This window comes from Palaemon carinicauda, chromosome 8 (genome assembly GCF_036898095.1).
Source record: "Palaemon carinicauda isolate YSFRI2023 chromosome 8, ASM3689809v2, whole genome shotgun sequence".
Classification (NCBI taxonomy): Eukaryota; Metazoa; Arthropoda; class Malacostraca; order Decapoda; family Palaemonidae; genus Palaemon; species Palaemon carinicauda.
The window spans coordinates 159,108,440-159,132,042 of record NC_090732.1 but is presented as its reverse complement, the minus strand read 5'-3'; the positions used below and the strand labels follow the sequence as shown (position 1 = coordinate 159,132,042).

The 23,603-nt window shown below is 44.2% G+C and overlaps 1 protein-coding gene across 2 annotated transcripts in view; it reads left to right on the top strand.

Annotated features, from left to right (window-relative positions):
* Positions 1–23,603, top strand: part of LOC137646055 (myb-like protein X) — a 318,901-nt gene that overhangs the window by 122,206 nt on the left and 173,092 nt on the right. For both annotated transcript variants that reach the window (XM_068379209.1, XM_068379210.1), the window contains exon 5: positions 4,564–4,622. In XM_068379209.1, the coding sequence (XP_068235310.1) occupies positions 4,564–4,622 (59 nt within the window). The remainder of the gene's footprint in view (positions 1–4,563; positions 4,623–23,603) is intronic.

The window sequence follows — 23,603 nt, the reverse complement described above, 5'->3', positions numbered from 1 at the left end:
GCTACCTCTGCGGTCATCTAAGGCACCGGAGGAAGCAGCAGGGCCTACTGGAACTGCGTCACAATCGCTCTCCATTCATTTCTATTTCTAGCACGCTCTCTTGCCTCTCACATCTATCCTCCTATCACCCAGAGCTTTCTTTACACCATCCATCCACCCAAACCTTGGCCTTCCTCTTGTACTTCTCCCATCAACTCTTGCATTCATCACCTTCTTTAGCAGACAACCATTTTCCATTCTCTCAACATGGCCAAACCACCTCAACACATTCATATCCACTCTAGCCGCTAACTCATTTCTTACACCCGTTCTCTCCCTCACCACTTCGTTCCTAACCCTATCTACTCGAGATACACCAGCCATACTCCTTAGACACTTCATCTCAAACACATTCAATTTCTGTCTCTCCGTCACTTTCATTCCCCACAACTCCGATCCATACATCACAGTTGGTACAATCACTTTCTCATATAGAACTCTCTTTACATTCATGCCCAACCCTCTATCTTTTACTACTCCCTTAACTGCCCCCAACACTTTGCAACCTTCATTCACTCTCTGACGTACATCTGCTTCCACTCCACCATTTGCTGCAACAACAGACCCCAAGTACTTAAACTCCTCAAGTAACTCTCCATTCAACATGACATTCAACCTTGCACCACCTTCCCTTCTCGTACATCTCATAACCTTACTCTTACCCACATTAACTCTCAACTTCCTTCTCTCACACACCCTTCCAAATTCTGTCACTAGTCGGTCAAGCTTCTCTTCTGTGTCTGCTACCAGTACAGTATCATCCGCAAACAACAACTGATTTACCTCCCATTCATGGTCATTCTCGCCTACCAGTTTTAATCCTCGTCCAAGCAATCGAGCATTCACCTCTCTCACCACTCCATCAACATACAAGTTAAACAACCACGGCGACATCACACATCCCTGTCTCAGCCCCACTCTCACCGGAAACCAATCACTCACTTCATTTCCTATTCTAACACATGCTTTACTACCTTTGTAGAAACTTTTCACTGCTTGCAACAACCTTCCACCAACTCCATATAACCTCATCACATTCCACATTGCTTCCCTATCAACTCTATCATATGCTTTCTCCAGATCCATAACCGCAACATACACCTCCTTACCTTTTGCTAAATATTTCTCGCATATCTGCCTAACTGTAAAAATCTGATTCATACAACCCCTACCTCTTCTAAAACCACCCTGTACTTCCAAGATTGCATTCTCTGTTTTATCCTTAATCCTATTAATCAATACTCTACCATACACTTTTCCAACTACACTCAACAAACTAATACCTCTTGAATTACAAAACTCATGCACATCTCCCTTACCCTTATATAGTGGTACAATACATGCACAAACCCAATCTACTGGTACCATTGACAACACAAAACACACATTAAACAATCTCACCAACCATTCAAGTACAGTCACACCCCCTTCCTTCAACATCTCGGCTTTCACACCATCCATACCAGACGCTTTTCCTACTCTCGTTTCATCTAGTGCTCTCCTCACTTCCTCTATTGTAATCTCTCTCTCATTCTCATCTCCCATCACTGGCACCTCAACACCTGGAACAGCAATTATATCTGCCTCCCTATCATCCTCAACATTCAGCAAACTTTCAAAATATTCCGCCCACCTTTTCCTTGCCTCCTCTCCTTTTAACAACCTTCCATTTCCATCTTTCACTGTCTCTTCAATTCTTCCGCCAGCCTTCCTTACTCTCTTCACTTCTTTCCAAAACTACTACTTATTCTCTTCATATGAATGACCCATTCCCTGACCCAACCTCAGGTCAGCTGCCCTCTTTGCCTCACTTACCTTGCGCTTTACTTCCACATTTTTCTCTCTGTGCCTTTCATACTTCTCTGCACTATTACTCTGCAGCCATTCTTCAAAAGCCCTCTTTTTCTCTTCCAATCTTACCTTCACTCCTTCATTCCACCATTCAGTGCCCTTCCTCATGCTGCCTCCAACAAACTTCTTGCCACACACATCACTTGCAATCCCAAAAAAATTTTCTTTTACTAACTTCCACTCCTCCTCTAAAATACCAGTTTCTCTTACTCTCACCTCGTCATATGCCATTTTCAACCTTTCCTGATATTTACTTTTTACCCCCGGTTTTATTAACTCTTCAACCTTCACTACCTCCCTTTTACATCCACCTACTCTATTCCCCCACTCTTTTGCTACAACTAATTTTCCTTCCACCAAAAAATGATCAGACATACCGTTTGCCATACCCCTAAACACGTGCACATCTTTCAATCTTCCAAACATTCTTTTAGTTATCAACACATAATCCATTAATGCCCTTTCTACTACTCTTCCATTTGCCACTCTTACCCATGTATACTTATTCTTATCTTTCTTTTTAAAGAAGCTAGCACTTATTACCATCTCTTGTTCAACACATATCTACCAGTCTCTCACCACTCTCATTTTCACCTGGTACACCATACTTCCCAATGACACCTTCTACCTCTCCAGTGCCCACTCTAGCATTTAAGTCACCCAATACAACTACATAAATCCTTCTACCCAGAATTGCTACCCAGAATTGCTACGTATTAAGAGAGACGGTCGGGGAGGAGGTAAGAGATGGTGACTGCGATAACATACCGTAACTCGTCACTGAAAGTGATGAAAATAAAAAATCAAAAGAAAAAAATGTAAAAAATATGAAATATAAAAATAAAAAAAAATAGATAAGCTAAGTTAGATTAAAATTTCCGTAGTGTAAGTTACGGTAGGTTATCGCAGTCACCATCTCTACCTCCTCGCCGATCGTGTCTCCTCGTGCGTGTGTGTGTGTTTGCGCATACGCACACGAGTGTGTTTGTATCAATTTTTTTTTTAGTTAATAAAGGAATTCAGATTCGCTGATATTGTTTTTTTAGTTACATTTAACTGTCTTTCAACTCGTTAACGCTGTTAAAAATCATATGTACACAACACATTTTTGTTTAATCTCTCTCTCTCTCTCTCTCTCTCTCTCTCTCTCTCTCTCTCTCTCTCTCTCTCTCTCTCTCTCTCTCTCTCTCTCTCTCAGAAAAAATTAATAGACGTCTCTAACACTAACAGTGAAGAAGAACAAGAGAGAGAGAGAGAGAGTATTTATTTAAAGAACATGTTAACACCATGTCTACCTTCTCGTCGATCGTCCGTCTCCTTCTGGCGTAGCAAATCCTACACTTGCGTTGGCCTGTCTCTAAGGTAAAGTGGCAATAAAACACATTTTTTTATTTATTATTTCTTTATAATTATCTTTTTTACATGCTTCTTTCATATTATGCAGTTATGTTATTGTTATGTGTAATTATGTGTAGCCATTTATTAAGAATATATTATGGGTTTTTAGTCTGAGGAACGAATTAAATAAATTACTGTACCATGTATTCTTATGGGAAAATTTGTTTCTACATCCGAACATATTCTACATCCAAAGTTGGTTGTGGAACGAATTAAATTCGTATGTAGAGGTACCACTGTAAGGCATTGATGCCGTACGACAGCGTCCAAAATGGCTGCCTCTGGTGATGGCTGTGCTCCGCTAAACACATTTAAATATCCTAATTTAACTGTGAGAAGGGAGCTAAATATTATACACAGGAAAGATTAAATACTCAACTTTAAAGAGGATGAAGATGCTGGGGAATGCATGATAATAATCCAGGAATAGTAACAAAACACGGAGCGAGCTGGAGATACACCATGCTTAATTCGTTAATATAAATGAAAGGAATGAATTGCCATGCATGGCGCTGTGGTAGTATGGGAAGGGGATCCACCGGGTAACCTTGATAACGGCGCCCCTTCATTTTCGCCATTCTTCCCCCTCAGAGCGAGAACTCTGTTCAGGGTGAAGATTGCCATGTGTCGTATCAAGAAATACGTCCCCTGATATTATGCGATATCCTTAAGAATTTTCTTAAGGATACTCGTGCCGGGAGTTAGAATTCTGGAGACCTATGGTCAATTCTCTGGGAGTATCACTGTAGCTAAATATCCCTTAGAAAGCTGCCTAAAAGGAACCTTCCATCAGGACGACATGGCTGAGCCCAAAAATATATATATATGCTCTGCTTATTTATTTATTACATGTAAGTTTATTTTGTGTTTATTGTATCAAGTTTGTGCTCATATCAATGCAAAAATTTACATGGCGGCTTGCTCGTATGTTGTGTCGTTCATATGTATGTGAAGGTATTACAATAATGTAGTGTTTTGAAGAATTGAATTATCAAACTAAGAATCCTTCTGTTCTCGATTCCAGGATTCTGTTGTCTCATATCACGCTCATTAGAGATGTAACCAACCATCTTGATCAGCTGTATTTGGGTTCTCTAAGGGTGCTTGACCGCCAAATTTAACGTACACAAATAGTTTGAGTTTACCTGCTGGTCCTCTTCCTCAATACGATGAGAGGAAGAAGAAGGTGACTGTTAAAATTTAATTATATGTTTATTGAAAGTAGAGCCATGTATATTTAGTACAATAATGTACCATTTACTTGTTCTTTTACAGATTGAAGTCAGGTATAAGGAAGAAAAAACTCTGGACAAATGCTGTTCTTGGAAATGATGGTAAGAGTAAGACCCATAGCTTTGAGATATACTTTATAGATTAATTGGGTAGAACTGTATGCTGTATGTAAGAATAAATTTGTTCCTGCACATCATGCAAACTTTCTTGTTCTTTATTACGGAGTATTTATTTTGGTGAAGCTGAAACTATCAGATAAGCTCTTGTCACGTTAATATAACCATCGCTAGTTAGTGCGGTAGGCTTGTGTCCTGCTCCCACCAGCACTAGCGACTAACTGTCACTTTAATTCATCTCGGTGAAGACGTAGTCTTTTCTCTTCCGCCAAGCCTTTTAATCGGTTTTACAATTAAAAGCCACTTGCCTAAAGCTTAATAAAGTGACCCTTTTCTTTCAGAGCAGCCTTCCTTTGGGCTCATGGGTTCCCCTTGCAAGAAAAGGTAGCAAGAAGTCTTTGGATTCGACTTCTTTTTGCCTGACGTTCTTTCTGCTTCGCCGGACAAGCTTGAGGAGTTGCTGACAAGAGCTCCTCGGAGTGACTTGTTTGGTAAACCCATTCGATGTGAAACCAGAAACGAGCTTCCGCTATGTTTCTTATGCAACACTCGATGTTGACTTTCAACTTGAGCTTAGCTTGTTAATGGGAAGCTGAGACTACTGCCCAGAGGGTTGCCTACAGGTGTTGGATAATTTTCCCTTTCGGGGGAGAGTTAACCTCCCCCAGGTGTTGAGCAACCTAACCTTATGAGGATGAGTCCCTCCACGAGCCACTGTCCAGCAATCTACTTTCTTACGGGGAGAATAGCAGACAGCTCCAACAGAGGTTGGTCGCCTTTCCCGTCCGTGGGAGAGACTGCCTTCAACTTTTATGTTTCCTCCTTCAGGACCTTAGTTTCGCTTAGGAGTCATGTGCAGTGTTGCGACTCACCCACAGAGCTCTAGTTAGGTGGCCTGGTGAATGTCTGCGAGCAGCCTGGCGGGCTTGCCAATCCCTATTTGCCAGTGCTAGCTTGCGCTACTCAAGTGGCGCACAAAGGTTCAGCTTGCTTGTTACCCCAATTGAGCGCTACTTCACTAGCAAGTAGCGCACACTTCCTGGGTCTAGCGGTAAAGGTAAGATTTCAATCCTCTCCTCTTCAGTGCTCGGCAACATATTTTAGTATCACATGGCGTTTGTGAGCGCTTGGCAGCGTTCGTGGATGCTCGCCAGCATTCGCTAGTGTCAGATAGTGTTTGCTGATTCTCTCTAATGAACAAGCATTTGCTGGAAATCTTATACAAACCTACCTAGTATTTTTGTTCTTTGCATTCTGGACCAACAAACCCGTACATGCGAGACTATGCTTCTTCATGGGAAACTCTCGTCCCTGAGAAGTTTTACACTACTACAGGGGTTCGTTAAAACTCCATAAAAGGCTGAAACGAACGCCTTCTCTGGTGCATGTGCTCTTGCCAAGACAAAACCTCAGGGTTATTGGCAAAAATATGGTTTACTAGTGATTGCTTGAGTCTGGCTCATGTGGTCAGGGGCACAAGTTCTCGTTAGACGCTGAATTTAGTGGAACTTGATCCTCTCTGGTTATTTTCTCAGACTGTGTTTCCTAACAGAATGAGATAGTGAGATATACCCTTACAAGGTTATTGTGTCAAGCCTTCAGTCCCAAGGGAACATTATTAACTTCTGTTTACATTTTTGAACGATAGCAAGCCCCGCCCACAAAGCCGCCAGACAATCTTTTCCAGCTTCTCATTACGTTTACAAACAATACTAACCCCCCTCCCCTCACAAGGCAGTCAGACAAACACGTGAGCTTCCCTTTACGTTTACGAACAATAGATATTTATGAATCTTAGTAAGCTCCGTCCACAAGGCAGCCAGACAAACGTTAGCTTCTCATTATGTTTATGAACTTCAGCAAGTCCTGCCCACAAGGTATGTGGGTGGACCATGGAGGTATGATCGCTTCGCTAGCTGTATTTTTATATATATTTTTTTTTATATATATTTTTCAATATTAAACTTAGCCGGTGATTATATAAGCTGCAGCTCTGCTGCCCGACAGAAAAACTCTACGCTCAAAATCCGCCAGCGATCGCTATGCAGGTAGGGGGTGTACTTCAACAGCGCCATCTGTCGTGCAGGTACTCAGTACTCAATGTAAACACAGAACTCAATTTTCTCTCTGTCGTGCCACCGGCAAGACCTACTAAATTCGCTGTTGCTTACTGGATTGGTTTTCACATATTTTGGTGAAGTACACATTTCTAGTTTTGAGCTTTCGCTTTGCAGACGTTATCTTCAGTACATCCTTGCATTCTTTTGTTGATATCGGATTATTTGTTGACGACTTTGGATAGATTTTGAATTCCCCTTTGACTAATTCAAAATGGCTGACCCTTCTCAAGTCCCTAAGTTCAGGAAGTATAATGCTAGGGATTGTTCAAGGCGTCTTCCGAAGGCCTGTATCGATCCTCACACCGTTTGTTCCAATTGTCGGGATAAGACCTGTCAATTGGAAGATCGATGTGAGGAATGCGTTGGGCTTTCGGAATTCGATTTCATCGAATTCCAGAAATATACACGTAGGCTAGAGAGAGATAGAGTCAGGAGAAGTTCATCTCGCTCCGTTGAATTTTCCTCTCCTCATGCCCCACAACCTATTCCTTCCCCTGTAGTGGTTGCTCCTGATCCCCCTTCTAGCACTCAAGAACCTTCGATGGCAGATATGATGCGTGCCATCCAGGCTCTGGGTGAGAGAGTCGAGTCCTTGGCTAGTGACCGTAACCAACTCATGGCAGACGTCAAGGAGTTGAAGTGCAAGAGTACAGTGGGTAGTGATAAAGTGAGTGGTAGTGTTGTGGAAAGTGTTGTGGATAGTGTTGCGCTTGAGGGTTCGTCTGTTCGTGCCTGTCGTCCTCCCAGTCCGGGACCTCTTGCAAGCTCCCAAGCCCAGAGGAGAAGCAATGTCGTACGACCAAAGGGTTCGAGAGGCTTTAATCAGCGAACAGACGTTCCCTCCGTGGTTTCGGGCGTATCTAACCAAGATCGCCCCACCCACACGAAGACGAGAGAGCCCATTTATTCCTCGTCTGCGGAAGAGGTTTCTCGAAAGAAACCATGGACTAAGGTCTCGCGGCCTCTTAAGCGCAAGTCGGTCCCTTCCGCGCAAGTCCAACGGCCCAGTTGTAGCCACTGGGTCAGTTCGGACTCGCTGCAGTCTTCCGATGACTGCTCACCTCCTAAGAGAGGCAAAGCGGTACCGCATCAGGCAGTAACACCGTGTGTTGCCGCACCTGCTCCTGTAGACCCTAAGTGGTCTTTGCTGCAGACCATGCAGTCACAGTTAACGTCATTGATGCAGGACTTTCGTGTGGAGAAGGTTGACGCTGCACCAACCTCTAGCCTACAACCACCCACGGTTGTGCGTCCAGTGGACGCTGAGGCTACCTTCTCCCGCACTCCAGCTGTGAGAGTCCCGCCACCCATGTGTTCCAGTGTACCCTGCCAGCTGCATGTTGACGTTCAGCGACGCACGAAACCTTCCGTTGACGTTCGCGAGTTACAACAACAGCCTAAGTTGTTTTGTTTTGACGCGGTGCGTCAACCTCCGCAACCCAGTGTGGTTACCTCTACTCGCCCACAGCAGACTAGACAGTCTGGAGTAGACGCTTTGCGTCCCCGCGCTGCTATGGTTGTTGCCAGTTCACAGACTGGGCAACAGTTCCATGACGTTGCGTCCGGTTCAGTCACGCGTGCACCCGTGCTGCCGGACTCAGCTGACCAGCCGATTCCTACTTCTTTGCCGCTTCCTCCTCAGTTTTCAGATGATGGACTCTGATGATGACGACGCTGCACACATTGACGACCCACATACGGACATCGACGAACCCAAGACCACGCAACCCTCCTTGGACTTTAGGAAAGTTCTTGCACTGTTCAGGGAGATGTATCCTGATCAGTTTGTATCTGCGGCCCCACGCTCTCCTCCGTCAGAGTTCGCTTTAGGCACGCAGTCATCCGCGCCTGCCTTTACGAAACTCGTCCTCGCCCGCTCGTCCAAGAGAGCTTTACGAGTGTTAGGAGATTGGATGCAGTCCAAAAAGAACCTTGGGAAGACAGCATTTACGTTTCCCCCTGCGAGACTCTCTTCCAGATCGAGCGTCTGGTATGCCACGGGAGAAGTTCTCGGCTTGGGAGTTCCTGCCTCTGCCCAGGGCGACTTCTCAAGTCTAGTAGACTCTCCCCGCAGGCTAGCCATGAGACGCTCTAAGATATGTTGGTCTCCTTCAGACTTAGACCATCTGTTGAAAGGAGTGTTCAGAGCCTTCGAGGTTTTTTACTTTTTGGACTGGTGTCTGGGAGCTTTGAGCAGGAAGATCTCCCCTTCTGACAAGGAAGCTTCCTTGCTCATTATGTCCTGCATGGACAAGGCCATACGTGACGGATCCAGTGAGCTTGCGGCTTCGTTCGTATCCGGGGTCCTCAAGAAACGGGAAAACCTTTGCTCTTTCCTGTCAGCTGGAGTAACACCGTGTCAGAGATCGGAACTTCTTTTTGCTCCCCTCTCAAAGTGTCTCTTCCCAGAGGACTTGATAAAGGAGATTGCTGCCTCCTTGATTCAGAAAGACACCCATGACCTGGTTGCGTCCTCTGCCCGCAAAGCCACCCCTTTGCCTACCGTATCTAGACCCAGGATGGACACTCCAGCGTCCAGATTCATTCCGCCCTTTCGTGGCAGAGCCTCCAGCAGAGGAGGTGCTCGTGCCGAAGGGAGACGTGGGAAGAAGAAAGGTACCAAGTCCTTTAAAGGCAGAGTCTGACTGCCACCTTCTTCAGACAGCAGTGGGAGCCAGACTCAAGAACTCCTGGCAGACCTGGGAGAAAAGGGGCGCAGATGCACAATCTGTGAAGTTGCTCAGGGAGGGGTACAAGATCCCGTTTGTCCGCAAACCCCCTCTAGCAACGTCTCCCATCGATCGCTCTCCCAGGTACAGAGAGGAAGACAAGAGGCTAGCTTTGAAGCAGGAGGTGTCTCTCTTACTAGAAAAGGGAGCGGTAGTCAAAGTCCGGGACCATCAATCCCCGGGCTTCTACAACCGTCTCTTCTTGGTGGTAAAGAAGACAGGAGGGTGGAGGCCGGTGCTAGACGTCAGTGCGCTGAATGTCTTTGTCACAAAGCAGACGTTCGCCATGGAGACCACAAAGTCAGTTCTAGCAGCGGTCAGGAAGGAAGACTGGATGGTCTCTTTAGACCTAAGGGACGCATACTTTCACGTCCCCATCCACCCAGAATCCCAACCTTTTCTGAGATTCGTTTACAAAAAGGTTGTCTACCAATTTCAAGCCCTGTGCTTTGGCCTAAGCACGGCTCCTCTTGTGTTTACGAGGCTAATGAGGAATATTGCCAAATTCCTGCATTTAGCGGATATCAGAGCCTCCCTCTATTTGGACGACTGGCTTCTAAGAGCTTCTTCCAGTCGTCGCTGTCTGGAGAATCTAAAGTGGACTCTAGATCTGATCAAGGAATTGGGTCTCCTGGTCAATATGGAAAAGTCCCAACTGGTCCCATCCCAAACTATAGTGTATTTAGGGATGGAGATTCACAGTCAAGCTTTTCGGGCTTTTCCGTCGGCCCCCAGAACAAGTCAAGCCCAGGTATGCATCCAGAACATGCTAAAGAAGAAACGATGTTCAGTCAGACAGTGGATGAGTCTGATAGGGACGCTATCATCCCTGGAACAGTTCGTTTCGTTAGGGAGACTACACCTCCGTCCCCTTCAATTTCACCTAGCTGCTTACTGGAAAAAGGACAAGACGCTAGAAGCGGTCTCGATCCCCATTTCCGAGAAGATGAAGTCATCACTGACTTGGTGGAAGGACAGTATCAACCTCAGAGAGGGTCTGCCCCTGGGTGTTCAGACCCCCAACCACGTTCTCTTCTCGGACGCATCGGACACGGGCTGGGGTGTGACATTGGACGGTCGGGAATGCTCGGGAACGTGGAACTCGAATCAAAGAACGTTACATATCAACTGCAAGGAGCTACTGGCAGTTCATCTGGCCTTGAAAAGCTTCAAGTCCCTCCTTCAAGGCAAAGTGGTGGAGGTGAACTCGGACAACACCACGGCCTTGGCGTACATCTCCAAGCAAGGAGGGACCCATTCTATGACGTTGTACGAGATCGCAAGGGACCTCCTCACCTGGTCAAGAGATCTAGACCTTTCTCTAGTAACGAGGTTCATCCAAGGCAATATGAATGTCATGGCGGATTGCCTCAGTCGGAAGGGTCAAATCATCCCAACAGAATGGACCCTACACAAGGATGTGTGCAAGAGACTATGGGCCACATGGGGCCAACCTACCATAAATCTCTTCGCAACCTCGATGACCAAAAGGCTCCCAATATATTGCTCTCCAATCCCGGACCCAGCAGCAGTTCATATAGATGCCTTTCTACTGGATTGGTCCCATCTAGACCTTTATGCATTCCCCCCGTTCAAGATTGTCAACAAGGTACTGCAGAAGTTCGCCTCTCACGAAGGGACAAGGTTGACGTTAGTTGCTCCCCTGTGGCCCGCGAGAGAATGGTTCACCGAGGTACTTCAATGGCTGGTGGACGTTCCCAGAACTCTTCCTCTAAGAGTGGACCTTCTACGTCAGCCACACGTAAAGAAGGTACACCCAGGCCTCCACGCTCTTCGTCTGACTGCCTTCAGACTATCGAAAGACTCTCTAGAGCTAGAGGCTTTTCGAAGGAGGCAGCCAGGGCGATAGCTAGAGCAAGGAGGACATCCACTCTTAGAGTCTACCAGTCGAAGTGGGAAGTCTTCCGAAACTGGTGCAAGTCGGTATCAGTATCCTCGACCAGTACCTCTGTAACCCAAATAGCTGACTTCCTATTATACCTGAGGAAAGAAAGATCTCTCTCAGCTCCCACTATCAAAGGTTACAGAAGCATGTTGGCAACAGTCTTCTGTCACAGAGGCTTAGATCTTTCCAACAACAAAGATCTACAGGACCTCCTTAAGTCTTTTGAGACCATGAAGGAGCGTCGTTTGGCTACACCTGGATGGAATTTAGACGTGGTACTAAGATTCCTGATGTCAGAAAGGTTCGAGCCACTACAATCAGCCTCCTTTAAAGATCTCACTTTAAAGACTTTTCCTGGTTTGCTTAGCCACAGCTAAAAGAGTCAGTGAGATTCACGCCTTCAGCAGGAACATCGGATTTTCATCTGAAACGGCTACATGTTCTTTACAGCTTGGTTTTCTAGCCAAAAACGAGCTACCTTCTCGCCCTTGGCCGAAATCGTTCGATATTCCAAGCCTTTCAAATATGGTTGGAAATGAACTAGAAAGAGTCTTATGCCCTGTTAGAGCTCTTAAGTTCTATTTAAGACGAACTAAACCTTTACGAGGACAGTCAGAAGCTTTATGGTGTTCTATTAAGAAACCTTCTTTGCCTATGTCAAAGAATGCAGTTTCCTATTATATCAGACTGTTGATACGAGAAGCTCATTCCCATCTGAATGAAGAAGACCATGCTTTGCTGAAGGTAAAGACACATGAAGTTAGAGCTGTCGCTACTTCAGTGGCTTTTAAACAAAATAGATCTCTGCAGAGTATAATGAACGCAACCTATTGGAGAAGCAAGTCAGTGTTCGCGTCTTTTTATCTTAAAGATGTCCAGTCTCTTTACGAGAACTGCTACACCCTGGGACCATTCGTAGCAGCGAGTGCAGTAGTGGGGGAGGGCTCAACCACTACATTCCCCTAATTCCATAACCTTTTTTAATCTTTCTCTTGAAATGTTTTTTATTGTTGTTTTTGGGTTGTCCGGAAGGCTAAGAAGCCTTTCGCATCCTGGTTGATTTGGCGGGTGGTCAAATTCTTTTCTTGAGAAGCGCCTAGATTAGAGGTTTTGATGAGGTCCTGTAGTATGGGTTGCAACCCTTGATACTTCAGCTCCTAGGAGTCGCTCAGCATCCTAAGAGGATCACGAGGCTCAGTAAGGAAGACGTACTTAAAAAAGGCAGAGTAATTGTTCAAGTCGACTTCCTTACCAGGTACTCATTTATTTTATGTTTGTTATTTTGAATAACTTCTAAAATGAAATACAAAATCCTTAGCTCATAATAATGTAAACAATTAATGCTGGTCTCTACCCACCCCCCTGGGTGTGAATCAGCTTATATAATCACCTGCTAAGTTTAATATTGAAAAAAGGGATTTTGACGAAGGAAAAATCTATTTCTGGGGAGAGACCTGTGACGCCCGGCGAAAAAGTCCTTCTTTGTACTTTTTCTGATATAAATCTTCCAAATATACCAGAGAAAATTAAAAGCATGGAATGCAGAGGTTACAACCCTCGCGCGAGCACCTTGTTGGTGTCGTATATATAACAAGGGCGTTTGTAAAACACTATTCACAGGCTGTCTTCCATTTAGATAATCCCTTCATCAAAGGGGGTGGGCCGTGACAGGCCCTAGAGAATACAGTTGGGTTACCCTACCGACACCTACCACTCGCGCTCACCAGGTCATCCTTCTGCAAGAACATATGGCTTGGCAAGGAAAGGGTGGGTCCGTACAAAAATAATCGGGAAGGGTTTCGCCGGGCGTCACAGGTCTCTCCCCAGAAATAGATTTTTCCTTCGTCAAAATCCCTTTTCTGGGTCGACCTGTGACGGCCGGCGAAAAAGTACCAGAGAATGCCTTCCAAGCCCAATAAATTAATAACATAATGAGGAGAATACAATCACCATGTACGACAATACTATGATATAATAAAGTAATCGTCCAATTACCAACCAGCCAAATGACATAGGGAACGTAAGGTTAAATAATAATGACGACAAGGAACCAACTGAGTGTCGAATCGCAAAAGGCATCAAACCTTACATGTCTAAGTATATCTAAACATTAAAGGAACGGTAACTACAATAACAGTTAAACCATAGGAATTAAACATGGCAAATATCATAGGGCTAACGAACTACCAAGGAGAGCGGCGACGTGGTGTGAGTGGCGGGTAGGAGGGAGAAGAGAAGAGATGGAAGAAAGGAAGAAGAGGAGATTAATGGGGAGAGATAAGGCTCCCCTCTGCCATCGTCGGGTATTTAAGGGCCTGTAAGATCTTTAGATATTGGCGTTTGACAACCATAGGGGATTTCCAACCCGTATATTTTTTAAAATCATCAAAGTCCCTGTTCTGGAAGTCATTGTTGGAGGCATCTACTGTCCGTATATCATGAGCCTGGGGAAATGATTCCGGATTAGTATGTTTAATGAAGTAGAGGATTTGTTGCCTGATACCGTGAATGGAAATAGTACCTCCTTGTTCCCTGATAACCAAGGGGCCAGACGAGCGGGTGGCAGTTCTAGCTAAAAAGGGGCTTGAGAGTGTGACTGTACACGGAGAAAAATCCTGGGGATGAAGAATAATCTTCCGAGGGGAGCACCTATTTTGCGGATCCTCATTTTTTAGCTAGGGAAGCTTTGTCTGGAAAAGGAGTACTTCGGCTGAAGGGAGGAAATCTATGTTTTCCGGGTTTCGTGAGAGAGCTGCTAGTTCTGATGTTCCATCACCTGAGGCCATAGCCGTTAGAAATAAAGTCTTCCTAAGAAGAGTGATATAAGAGCAGGATTCATTGTCCGTGTCCATCGCAAGTTTGAGAACACCATTCAGAGACCAAGAGTCCTTTTGTGGCTGAACCGAAGGTCGAAGCCTAGTACATGTTTTTGGTGTTGATGAGAAATAGGAATCAGCTAGGTTAATGTTGAACCCAACAAGGAAGATCTTCTTCAAAGCTGACTTGATGGTGGTTAAAGTGCTAACTGTTAGGCCTTTGACAAATAGGAACCTCAAGAAAGAGATGGCTAAATGCGGGGACATACGAGTATGGTCTGCACTATTAGGGGACCTACTAGTTGTTAACGGCCGAATCATATTGGCGAATTGTCGAGTCCCTTTTGTCCCATTCGATGAAGAGATCGTTTCCGGTTCAATGTTCGCATCTCTACGAGCTGCCAACTTCCTGTAGTCCACAAAGTTAGAGTTTTGGCTATCCTTGAGTAAGCTGACACAGTGAGTTTGGATACTCGGGTCAGTTTGAGGAACGGGATCCGGATGGGACTGAGTTTCAACTCGAGGAGGAGAGGAAACCAACTGTTCTTGGCCAGTGAGGTGGTACTAAAGCCACTGCGCCCCGGAAGGAGCGTAGTTTGTGTAAAAGTTTTTAGAAGATTCCCTGGGGGAGATACGGAAATCTTCTTCTAATGGTTACAATCCCGGGGTAATGCGTCCATGGCATAAGCCCGAGGGTCCAGGGTTGGGGTCACATAACAAGGAAGTTAGTGATTCATCTGAGTTGCGAATAGATCTACCTGGAGGCCTGGAACGAGCCTGAGTATCCACCGGAATGAAGTTATGTCTAGAGACCATTCTGACTCCAGTGGATCCGTCCTGGATAGTGAGTCCGCTCTCACATTCTGGCCTCCCGCTAGGTGAGGTGCTGACAGGAACCAGTTCTCTTCTGTTGCCCAGGCGAAGATAGTGACCAGGATCTGATTCAGGTTGGGTGACTTGGATCCTCCCCTGTTGACGTAGTGTACTGCGTCTGTGCTGTCTGACATTACTCTGATGTGGGTCGACCTCGGAGGAGAGTCTCTCTTCAGGGTCAAGAACACTGCCATGGCTTTGAGAACAATGATATGGGACTGTTTCATGGAGAGTGACCAAGAACCTGAAACATCTGATGTTTGGAGTAATCACCCCCATCCACTTAGAGACGCGGCTGTATGGAATGTCACTTGTGGAGGTGGGAATTGTAGAGGAACCGATTTGGAGAGGTCCTTCGGTTCGAACCATGGGCGTAGTCTCATTTTCAAGACAGAGGGGATCTTTGAGACCATGTCTCTTATAGGTACTGTAGCTCTCTTTCTCCAAACTCGATTGATGTCTTTGAGTTTGGCTTTTATTAGGAGATCTGTTACTGAAGTGAATTGGAAAAGTCCGAGGATACTTTCTAAGGCTCTTCGGACACCTGTTTGTGTTTGAGAAAATTTTTTGATCTTGGAAACTATTCCTCTTACCTTTTGGAAGGGAGAGACAACGTGTGCTTCGAAAGGTCCCACTGAATGGCTAACCATTCTAAGCGGACTGATGGTTGCAGGCGAGATTTTTTGGAGATTGACCCGAAATCACAGGTTGTCGAGAAATTGAAGTAATTCCTTCGTAACTCTGTTGCCTTCTATGACCGGCCGGGCCCAAATGAGCCAACCGGCCAGATAAGCAATGATCTGTATCTCTTGGTTCCTGAGTTGTTCTAACACACTCTCTCCCAGTTTCGTGAATATCCTGGGATCAATGTTGAGGCCAAGGGGCATGTATTGAACACAAAGGCTTTCCTGCTTAGGCGGAAACCCAGATAAGAAGAGAAGTTTCGAGCTATAGGCGCAAGATAATAGTCGTCTGTAAGATCGACAGAGGTGGTGACGGTCCTACGGGGAAGTAAGGTCCGTACCTGAGAGATAGTCAACATCCGGAACTTGTCGCAGAGAATGTAAGAGTTTAGCTTGACAAGTCCAGGTCCACTCAATGCCGACAAGCCTTTCTTCGGAATTGTGAACAGGTGGCTTTGGAACTTCAGTGATCAATCCCGTTTGATTGCTTCTTCTTGAGTAACCCTGTGGTGTACTCTTTCAGGATGGGAGTGGATTTCTGGGAGAAGGTCACTGGTGGAGGAGGAGGACCTTGTGGCCATTTTCACCTCAAACCTTTAGAGATTATGCTATGAGCCCACAGACCGAAGGTCCAATGGTCTCGAAAGTGGTAAAGTCTACCCCCTACCGGGACCACCGCATTGTGAGGGGGTGAATCTAGGTACTTTCCTTCTCCGAGCCCCCCTTTTTCCTAGGTCCGCCTCGATGGCGAGACTGTCTTCTACTCCTGTAGCTTCCTCTCTGGTGTCCACGAGAGGAGCCTGAGGGTTCGGATCTAGGGCTGTATGCAGGTAAAACATCCCAACGGGGTTGGGCTGTGTACCTGGGGAATCAGTGAGGTAGACCACCTGATGAGGGGGATTTGGATGCATAGACGTCGAATCAGAGGAAGGCTGTGATGACGAGTGGGTAACCGACTATCGATTCCTGTCTGATAGAGGCCTCAGACAGAACGTATTTCCCACAACTAACCCGATCAGACCATCAAACGTGTAGGTCGAATTGGAAGGGCAGATCTTGGAATTATCGTACCCCCCAGACTGACAACATCCTGGTCCAGACAGATCGGGCCTGCCCTTTAGGAAATAATACTGTTACCTTCGGTACCTTGTCTAACCTAACCAAGGCAATCTCTTTCAATCGAACGAATCCGTTGAACGGGAATTCTAGTACCTGGGAGTAAAATCTAGGTCCCCCAGAGGGAGGACGTCTATACCATCCAGATTTATGGTACCATCTATATATGGAACATGTAAGGCAAATCTCTATGCGTTGTTTTTATCGAAGGAGGTTACTTCGATATGCCTGGGGCTGTAGGGGGAAACTTCCGAGTTCCTGAACGGATCCGACTCACTACCATACTTTTGAGCTCCGTCATAGCCCCTTGGTTTTCCCTAGAATGTGTTGCTTTTAGCAGTCACGGTTTATGCAGGGTAACATGAACATCAGGATCCATTAAGGGTCCTAGGTCGGTGACGTAGGTAATTGCAAAGCTGAAGGCTCAAAACTCATCCCCACCTACCTGCCCGTCCATGGGGTCGTCGTCCAACCTTAGAGAGGACACTCTGAGGAGATAGGGACCTCTAGATGGAGCATTTCTTCCCAACCTTGATACCCAAGGGCGGAGAGCCTCTCTTGCAGGCCAGAGAGATTCATCATCATCCTGACGGGAACCATGTAGGCGAACCTTCTTTAACAGAAAGGGGACATAAGTCTGGATGTTCCTTGAACTTTGGTTAGTGATCCTATTCACAGGCTGGGATCAGCTGTATAACTCATAAAAATCAATTTTAAAGAAAAGTCATTTAATGTACTATCTTTTGGGGTATAGTTCGACACTTGTATTCATGAAATGTGACACTGTTGGCGCATCCGCCACAGGTTGGCCACCCCTGACTCAGACGTTCAGAACCGGGTCTAACATTATTTACTGGCTATTAGTATTCTATTGATTCATCTGTTCACTGACCAGAGTTTCAAGGAACAGTAGATAGCCTCTCATGGCATGGTTAGTCTCGACCCGGCCCTTCATTAGAAGGGGCCAACGTTCGGTTTCCAGTACTGAGTGGAAACTTATTTCTATCTGAACACTATGTTGTATGGATATTTATTCATATTTAGGCATAGTTAGAATTGAATATGCATAAATAAAGGCATAATCAATTTATTTCTATTTGAACACGATGTTGTATGAATATTTATTCATATTTAGGTATAGTTAGAATTGAATATGCACAAATATAGGCACAAACAATTTATTTCTATTTGAACACTATGTTGTATGGATATTTATTCATATTTAGGCATAGTTAGAATTGAAAATGCATAAATATAGGCATAATCAATTTATTTCTATTTGAACACGATGTTGTATGGATATTTATCCATATTTATACATAGTTAGAATTAAATATATGCATAAATATAGGCATAGTTATGTTCATATATTTTTATTAGGACTTTCTAGAATAACTAATGAATATTACCAACGCAAATTCAAAGTGTCATTAAAGTAAGTACAGTTTACTTTGTATTCATGTTTAATCCTTTCCTTTACAGCAAAACAAGAGATTGGCCACCCGTGGTCTGAGTGATCTCTGTCTGTACCGGAGCTCCGGTAACAATACCCGGTACAAAGGTCCGTCATAGTGACAACATGAACACCAGAGGAAAACTAATATTAACCTCAATGCTGATCGCCTGTACGATATCCGGTTAAGCCGGAGATTCGATGAAAAGGATCGTAATAACGATATTGTGATTATTCATGAAAAAGGGTTCATACCCTGATTCTGATCGTCTGATTGATCTCTGTTTGTAACGGAGAACTAGTGACAAAGGTCCGTCATCGTGAAAACGTGATCCTCAGCGGTACGATAACATTCTCTAATACTGAATGTTTGTGTTATCTCCAGTGAAGCCGGAGATTCGATGAAAAAGGGACCGTAATAATGAAACTGTGAAGTCTTCATCGGTATCACATTGTTAACTCCGGTTCTGGCCGTCTGCTTGATCTCTGTTTTTACCGGAGATCCGGTAGCAAAGGCCCGTCACCGTGATATCGTGACCGTTCCCGGTACGATAACATTAACCTCAATGAATGATTGTGTTATCTCCCGTGAAGCCGGCCGTAACGGTGTAATTATGATCAAACATGACAAAGGTTCGTGTGTAAAAGGCTTCAGCCGGAGTCCGAGTGCCGGATTTCACCGTTGCAATCCAAAATTCTGCTCCTGTACGTTAACTAGTTCTCACCCAATGAGTATCCATATAGCGGAGCATAACTCAAGGCGGAGCTAAGCATAACTCAAGGCGGAGCTAAGGGTGTCGGTATAAAACGACCCCAATTAATGACTCATACACTAACGTACCTATTAATAGTGTTAGCTATATTAACAGTAACTACTTCAATAAAAACGTTTATAATATTAAACGTACTATCATTAACTCTGATACTAAGAGGAGGCCTGAATAACTCGTGATCGTATAAAAACGGAGAACGGGAAATTCACCTCTCTTACTCGAGCTAACAAAGAAAACGAGAGAAGGGATAACTCATATCCGTAGAACAGGGAACGAGCAGTCTCTGTTTTCGCTCTCAAGGTTACATAATAAAAAACTAACATCACACAATAAAACAAGAAAATTAATAAAATTGATTGCTTTTCTTAGTAATTGTAATAACCAAGAACGAAGAATAACGACAACGTAACAAATAAACATGGATATAGTCTAAATCGAAGCCACTGAGGCGAGTACAAACTAACAGACTAAATCGCTAAACTTTAATTCGCTATTCTTCGTAGGTCCAAATTGGACTTGCAAGCAAATAAATACCATAGTAAAAATTAATGATAACACAAAAAGGCCATAAAACGTAAGTGATATAACCTAGATGACAGAGTACCAGATGGGCAAAAATAACTAGAATATTTACCGAAGCGAACATAACCCAAAATGGCTGCCGATACCTCGGCAGGACAATCGCTTCCAAAACTAAAAACCACCATATTGGAAACAGAACAAATGCCCGGTACTGTCAAAAGCTGCCAAAACAAACTATGGTACTTAACATTGGTAAGGGTGAAGTAGCAACGTCAGTCATGTTGAATTAACGACAATCACTTCGAAAAACAATGGGCAAAACACTTATCAACTTTGCGGGCAAGTCCAAAACAGAAGGATGACCTGGTGAGCGCGAGTGGTAGGTGTCGGTAGGGTAACCCAACTGTATTCTCTAGGGCCTGTCACGGCCCACCCCCTTTGATGAAGGGATTATCTAAATGGAAGACAGCCTGTGAATAGTGTTTTACAAACGCCCTTGTTAGATATACGACACCAACAAGGTGCTCGCGCGAGGGTTGTAACCTCTGCATTCCATGCTTTTAATTTTCTCTGGTATATTTGGAAGATTTATATCAGAAAAAGTACAAAGAAGGACTTTTTCGCCGGCCGTCACAGGTCGCCCCAGAAATGTTATTTTTATAATAAAATAAATTTTTGAATATACTTACCCGGTGATTATATATTAAAGGACCCTCCCTTCCTCCCCAATAGAGACCCAGTGGACCGAGGAGAAAATTGAGTTCTGTGTTTACATTGAGTACTGAGTACCTGCACGACAGATGGCGCTGTTGAAGTACACCCCCTACCTGCATAGCGATCGCTGGCGGATTTTGAGCGTAGAGTTTTTCTGTCGGGCAGCAGAGCTGCAGCTTATATAATCACCGGGTAAGTATATTAAAAAATTTATTTTATTATAAAAATAACATATTTGGGTGCATGTGCTCACATTTTAAAAATGCTACAGCTAGTCAACGATCAAAATCCTTGAGCAATAATGTTGCAATTCGTCGTGCATTGTTCTCGCAAACTGGTTTAGACTTGTTTCAAGTGTTTATCCGAAGGCAAAAAAGTTATGCATGGTCAACGGCAAACGAACATGTGCATACAAGCAAGCGATCTTTCTTCTGACAAGGACTATGAACCATCTTACAATTAGAACTGTTGTAATAAATCATTAGTGTTGACAGCTATATTCCATAAGGGAAATCAGGTTATGCTTTACCCTGCTACCTTCCTGTAACCTTCAGAAATAGGTGGTCTACCCGCGAGTAGACACTGCTTTCATCCCAGGCAGTTCTTTCCTAACTTTCCGAGCGGAGGTCTTAGTTTTAAAAAAATACTCAGACGAAAGACTTCACATAAGCTGCTCTGTATCTTGGAAGGAAATATTTGAAACTGCCAGTTTTGCCGATCGAAACAAAGAAATATAAACATTTTCGTCTCATAGGAAGCAGGAGGTCTCAATTGCAAACTTTGATCAATATTCCCCCTCTGAGTTTCATACATAATTAATGATTCGGCTGCCCCTGTATGTTCATCCGCCTCCCCAGTCTGTGTTACTGGTTTGTAAGTGGACTTATGCATACATAACCTGTCCAACAATAGATTGAAGATATGTCTCAATCTTGCCCTATGGAAGTAGTTATGTACGATTGGTCATTACCAACCGCTCTCTTAACTGACAGTGAACGCTCAGGAAATTCGCTGTAATAGCATCTTCATTTAGGGATTACTGGCTACCCTTTTTTACCGATCTGTAAGCGTTCTTACTCGGCTAACTCCCACTTTATTGGAGGCAGTTGGATGACAGGCTTCTTCCCCCCTTTTTCTTAGCAGGTTATTTTTAGTGGTTTGCAGACTGAAGCACGAAGACGCCCTAATGTCATATGGCCGACACACTAGCGTCTCACTACACAAAAAATATGGCAAAAAGTAGATAGTCAAGAATGAACTGGGCACCTCCCCTTGATTGTATACTGGGCAAGGGTACCCAGCTAGAACCTCAGAACTTCCTAATACTCTATACTATCTTGAGTATACCATCTCTCTCCCACAAGTACTTGGCACAGAGTTATTTAGAACAATGGAATAGCTATAGGTATATCTTCTTTAGGTAAGATGAGCGTTTAGGAGAAAAAGATAGAAAAAGAAACAAATCAAATTATGTACTGGTGGACAAGATACAGTATGGGAGCATTGGTATTAAAAAAAAAAAAACATATTTAAGAAAAAAAATTTTCAAACATGAAAAAATAAATGTTCCATGATGAGAAAATTCAGGCCTATATTGAATGAGACTTAACCAGCCATACCTAGCCAAAAAAGAAAAAAAAAAATAGAAAAATAAACTGTTCTCATGTTGAACACTCCCATATCAATAAAAATATTGGTCTCACAATCAGTGATAAACTTAAAGATAATGTATATACCAATGCTAGATTCTGGACAGTACTATAATGAATTTAAAACTGCTTATCCTATAAGAAAGTATACAATGTGGATGGTTCTTTATACAGCTTTTAACAGGCCGCAGACCAAAGAACAGTGAAGAGAATCTAAACCTTTTGGAATTGAGGTTTAAACTTGAGCTTACAAATATGAGGAGTAAAACTAGTGGCTACGCTGGAGCAGATGTGCTCAGAAAGTACTTGAGTTAGGTTTAACAAGGCCAGGTTTTTTACATAGATTTTCCACAGTAAAAAAAACTTTTATCTGATCACAATCTTGAAATCTTTATACAACACATCAATCATTAATACACCCTTCACAGGGTAACCCTTGGTAAGTCACTTCACAGATTTCATAAAATCTCTACCGTTAGATAACCATGCACCATCGCAAATACAATTTTTCATACAAACCATTACGGGTATTATAGCGTGCAACTGGTTGCACATCTTAACATTAACTTGAAATGTCGCATGCTACGCAATCACTCGGGCCCCCGAGAGTAACCGAGGAGAATTGACCTCATCTTGAAAGTCAAGGTCTCTTGTTCCATTTAAGGGAACTCGCTAACCCTTAGGGGTGGGGACAACAGTTACAATCCCTGGAAATTGTCGACTAGCTAGCTAGCTAGCTAGCTAGCCAGCTAATCCAGACCCTCCCCATATTCCTATGATTTGAGGGGAAAAATTTTCCTTATGGGAAATTTGCTGGTATAACTCGTCGCCCGGAGCCTTTTACGTAAGAGTGAATGCCTCCTGTAGGAGTGCATAACGCTACCCACCAGGCTGCTGCCAGAGGTAGGTCGTACAAAAATACTCTGGTCCATCCTACTTGGCCGTGAACCAAAACCTGAGTTTCGCAAGGAAATCTTGCACATGTGCACCCATTAACTGAGCAATAGTGAAGTGGGTGGGCGAGTTCCTTTGCCTGACTGAGAGTTGCATGCTATCTAGGTTGCTCATTATTTTAGTGGTCGGTCTCCACATACAAAGAGGGATACATCCTCCGTAGATCCCATGTCAGCAGACAAATATTTCGTAGCATGGTGCACCCTACCACTTAACAGGGAAATATTGTGAGCTCGTCTGTCTGACTAAGATGCGCTCCTCACTCCTGCTATGCGTAGTGCTCTCTTTGGACGAGTCTTTCCATCAATACCCACACTCAAGAAGCTTTGACTTGAATAAAGTTGAGGTCTACCTTGCGAGCATGTGCAAGGAAACAGATGCATACAGGCATACAACACCTTACCTGGCCGATCTGAAAAAGTTGCATATGTCAGCGCGCTCTATCAAATCTCGACTCGCTAATGAGCACAGTCCCCTCGCAAGGATGCACAGATAGATCTGTTGTCTGTGAAAACTGTGAAAGGCATGCAGTCCCAGCTCTCACCCTGTGATTATGTGCTCCTAGATGAGCGAACTGGAAGGGCCGCGTAAGCCAGCTCACAGTATCAACTTTTTCCCCTTGAACGTGGACACTCCTCGCAAGCACACAAGTAGCAAC